At 34.9% G+C, this 4,584-nt stretch overlaps 1 protein-coding gene across 2 annotated transcripts; it reads right to left on the bottom strand.

The window, feature by feature from the left end:
• Positions 1–664: 664 nt before the first annotated feature.
• LOC107779595 (CASP-like protein 5C1) lies at positions 665–3,172 on the bottom strand. Of its 2 annotated transcripts, XM_075239450.1 has the most exons (4): positions 2,481–3,172; positions 1,922–2,054; positions 1,602–1,849; positions 665–1,217 (listed from the first exon to the last, which is right to left on the bottom strand). In XM_075239450.1, exons 1-3 carry the CDS (start codon positions 2,618–2,620, stop codon positions 1,646–1,648), a joined length of 477 nt encoding a protein of 158 aa, XP_075095551.1. In that variant the 5' UTR covers positions 2,621–3,172; the 3' UTR covers positions 665–1,217; positions 1,602–1,645. The 2 variants fall into 2 exon arrangements, with proteins under 2 accessions (XP_075095551.1, XP_016455533.1); XM_016600047.2 differs by lacking the exon at positions 665–1,217 and having other exon boundaries at positions 1,318–1,849; positions 2,481–3,171.
• Positions 3,173–4,584: the final 1,412 nt, after the last annotated feature.

Here is a 4,584-nt window from a genome sequence, read left to right as displayed (position 1 = left end):
TTTCATATAGGTTGGAGAGTTATGTAAAAATAGCACGGGCTAGCCAATTTTGCGGACTGGTCATTCAAAAATAGCCAGCGTTTTCCAAGTCATTGAAAAATAGCCATTATTTTGCTGCAATAGAGACCGGTCCAGCATAATATACTGGGGTTCGGTACACCTGTGTATGAACTTCCAGCATATTATGCTGGAACTCCAACACGCGGAAAGTTCCAGCATAATATACTGGAGATTCGAGCACTTGTGTATGAACTTCCAGCATATTATACTCGACCAGTATACTTTGCTGGAACTCCAGTATATTATGCTGGAATTCTAGTATACGAACTCCATTATATTATGCTGAAGTTCCAGTATACTTATGCTGGAACTCCAATATAATATACTGGAGCATTTTTCGGATTTTGAACAGTATTTTCGTTCAGATTTATCTTTACATGACCACTTGTAAATCTGACTATTTTTGAATTTCTTCCGAGAGTTATCCAATATATTGGGCTTGCCTTTCCTTCTAGGAAGCCTTGCTAATATCCCAAATATTGATGAAGCAGATTTAAAAAAGTGAGCGCCCAATTATCTAATTCAGCCCTTTTTTAATGGGTGAAATTCAAAAATAGCCAGATTTACTCGTGGTAATTGAAAAATAGCCACAATTTAAAAGTAATCGAAATTTAGTCACTTTTTATGTAAAGATAAATTTGAATGAAAACAATGTTCAAAATCCGAAAAATATTTCAGCATAATATGCTGGAGTTTGAAGTTTTTACATGCGAACTTCCAACATCAGGTGCTCCAATCTCTAGTATATTATGCTGGAACTTTCCCGTGTGCTGGAGTTCCAGCATAATATGCTGGAAGTTCATACACAGGTCACCAATCTCCAGTATATTATGATGGAACTTTCCTGTGTGCTGGAGTTCCATCATAATATGCTGGAAGTTCATACACAGGTGCACCAATCTCCAGTATATTATGCCGGAACTTTTTGTGTTGCAGCAAAATAGTGGCTATATTTTCAATGACTTTGCAAATGTTGACTATTTTCAATTACCAGTCCGAAAACTGGCTAGCCCGTGCTATTTTCATCTTTCTAATTCATTGAAGCAGCCCAAAGTTAGAACAACGTCGTGATTTCACTTTGATTTTCGATGAAATGACTGAGACGAAGTAGTCGCTTGGTTTATGGATGCATGTTCGCAAACTTGACCTTTCTGAAGCTGGATAAATGAAGAGAGTAGCGGTAAATTGATGGCATAGTCTAATTATAATAAATCTTCTAAATAATAAATTCATTGCAGCAGGTACACCTGTATAAAATGAGCGATCAATAGAGCTGAATGGATACATGATTCATATAACCTGTGGGATACATCAAAGGAAAAAGGAGTAGCTAGATTGTCCATTCTAATTTAGCTAGTTTATCTGTACGGAAGTCACTGTTGATCGACTTGGTATTCTAAGGTTATTTGTTACACATATATCTCTAACTAATAACAAGTTATTATACTGTTCCATATAACATAATTAATAGCTCCCCAACATTCTCTTCATTTGTGGTGACATACTTCAAGTGAGATACAACAAAAACAAAATTGACATACCCGTATATCAGATACTTGCATGCAACCACACATAGGAAAACTGATCATCTTGACAGAGAAGGAAGCAACCAAAGATTGGAAAGAGATGAGGCAGTGGAGAGAAACCATGACAAGAAGGCCAATGCAGCAGATATCTGATATCTGCTGCATAATCCGGCAGGAGTACAGAATGTTACATCTGTCCTGTGCAAAAGATCCACTATTCCAGCAATTGAGCTAGCTGCTGCTAGGGTGAGGAATGATAATGTCTGTAAAGTGTTTGATTTTTAGTCATAAGTATTTAATGTGTAGCCTTTCACAGATTCAAGAGCAGGACATACCCAATCTCCTAAAACAATGAAGAGTAGGATCCCTGGCTGGCGAATGGGGCAATGGATCAAGACCGAGTATATGTCAATCATCGCCAAAGTAATGCTCCAGGGGATGACCAAACCCATGATTGTTACTAACAAGCTGTAGAAGAACATTTAGAGGATCACAATATTGTACAAGGCAAATTGAGATGCCTGCTCTGATGAATTTTATAGAAATTTTTTCTTTTTCATTTCAACGTAACCTATCACTGGTCATGCAATAAATGTCTTGTCAGTTGATGCAATTCTTTGATATTTATTATCTCTACTCTTGCTAGTCATGTGCTTAGTCAACAGGCATACATGGAGATTATATGAACAGAGACGAATCCAAGATCTAAAAGTCAATTGGTTCCGAATGTATGTGATTTTATTACATGTATATAGTCTAAATTTTGCACATATATGTATATAGTTCGAGCTGAAAATAATGAGACCCTGAATCCGCCTCTGCATATGGGGAGATTATTCTATGCAGCAAAAGAATATGAGTAGACAAAGAGTGGTACAAAGGAAGAGAAATTACCAAAAGGCAGTATAGTTGTGGAACTCAACTCCTAAAGACATGAACAAAAGAGAAGCAGCGGAGAAGATGGTTTGCCCTAATCTCAAAGCAAAGCTCGCGCTTGTCCCCACAGCTCCTGGTATTTCATCATCCATGGCCATTCGCTGTTAGAACTACAATATGATCTATGTTCACTGCACCCTCTAATTTCTGAAGATGATTACGACGAAGACAATTGTAAGTACTTCCTCTCTTGCCCAACTTCATCATGATCTTCAGGTATGACTCCAAATCTTTGCCTCCCCAAGATTTTCATGGACAGCAGATAATATGAGAACTTCAGGCTATTTACTTGATTATAAGCTTGACATTTTCAAGAATCTTTGGCAATGGATACTTGTTTTTTGTCTTCTTGCATTGTTGTTGTAATGGTGTACTTATTTTCCTGTGGGCAAAAACAGGGCTACTTTGCATTTGTTAAACGAGTTTTGAAGTAGGGAATTTGTGCATGATATTGCATAATGCTTTTCAACGTAGGGTGTGAAGAAAGCTTTCAAAACCTGTGCAAAGGATTTGACAAGTGGAATTGCATATTACCTCTCCTTTATATTCTTTTCGTCTATCTTTTTTTTCTTTTTAACTGTTTGAAGAGACGGCCATAAATTATTTGGAGTTGTTTAAGTCAGCGTTTAAGCAGTACCCACCATGAACCGCACACAAGATTAGTGGAAAACACAAATGCGAATCAAGAATAGTATTTGTAAATTTAAACAAAGGCAAACGCAAAGGAGACGAACTTGAACCCTTCAATTTTTAACATGACACAAGTCCATCTCACGAGGTTGGTTCAAAATATTTAAAGCAGTAGAACAAAGGGTGCAAAACTAAAAAGACACTTGGCTTTGAGAATATAAGTATGATGAGGTCGTCAATTTGATCGAAATAGTTTACACTTGGGTTCATATTATTTTCTTTGTTAGTGGAGTATCTATTCCCTCTTTGGCTTTATATACGTTTAGCCTGATAACTTTTTAATATTAAATCCGATCCAGATTCTGCTTTATCAAGATACTAGTAGCAGTTAGCACGTTTGAAGCTCAAATATTTAAACTCTCAGTGCTTGTTCCGAAAGTTTTTATGTAATTGAATTTGAGTGTAGTTTAATGTAATTACACAATTTAATATATTTGTCTGTATATTTAATTATTTAGTCCACATAAAATTATGCATAATTAAAATGAGGTAACTACACTTTGCAGTTATCAAAGGCGATAAAGAATTAATGGTAATAATATAGTATAATTACCATATGATATTTCAAATCTTATTTTTTTCTATTTAAATATATTTTAAAAAAACTCTTTTCCTCCTCAGATTTGTCTCTCAGAGCGTACTTTTTGCTCCTAATTCTAGCCCCGGTGCTCCTTTTACCTTTTTTTTCTGCCTACTGCATGCATTTTCTTACTGTGAATTTTTTAACCCTTTTTATTGTTTTATCTATAGAGTCTTCTTGATGTTAGTGCAATTGCTTGTACTCCTTCCCCTTTTTCCCTTCTTATTGCATACTTTCTTGCTTTCATTTTTCTTACTGCATAGTATATTGTACTCCCTCCGTTGAAGTTTATGTGAACCTATTTTCTTTTTGGTCCGTTCCAAAAAGAATGACCCCTTTATAAATTTGAAAACAATTTAGCTTAAACTTACAATTCTACCCTTAATGAGAAACTTTTATAATCACACAAATACTCCCGATCCCTTGTTGATTTGTTTAGGACCACAAATTTTAAAAGTCTTCATTTTTTCTTAAACTCCGTGCCCAGTCAAACAGGTTCACATAAATTGAAACGGAGGGAATAGTAATTTGCGATTTATTGTATATTTTATTCTTTATTCTTCCTTATGACGTCATTATTAATAAATATTATGCTTTATTATAAATTTAAAATGCTCGTTTTATATGTCTTCTAGATGGACTAATAAATAATGTTCATTTTTTTAATTGCTTGATCATGTAAGATTTCAATAATAAAGTAAAAATTACGATGTTGACAGACAATATATATGCAATGTAAGAGATAACTCAATAGAATTGATGCCAATAAATTTAATAGGGATTATTTTAATG

Source organism: Nicotiana tabacum, chromosome 19 (genome assembly GCF_000715075.1).
Source record: "Nicotiana tabacum cultivar K326 chromosome 19, ASM71507v2, whole genome shotgun sequence".
Lineage (NCBI taxonomy): Eukaryota > Viridiplantae > Streptophyta > Magnoliopsida > Solanales > Solanaceae > Nicotiana > Nicotiana tabacum.
Note: the sequence above shows the minus strand (reverse complement) of the source record. Positions and strands in the feature narration are given on the sequence as shown.

Bases quoted from the DNA above. Each gene is read 5' to 3' on its own strand.
- LOC107779595 (XM_075239450.1), bottom strand. From the start codon at position 2,620: ATGGCCATGGATGATGAAATACCAGGAGCTGTGGGGACAAGCGCGAGC. The intron at 2,055-2,480 runs GTAATTTCTCTT...GTTCTTCTACAG, and splicing joins CACAACTATACTGCCTTTTG to CTTGTTAGTAACAATCATGG. The intron at 1,850-1,921 runs GTATGTCCTGCT...AACACTTTACAG, and splicing joins TCATTGTTTTAGGAGATTGG to ACATTATCATTCCTCACCCT.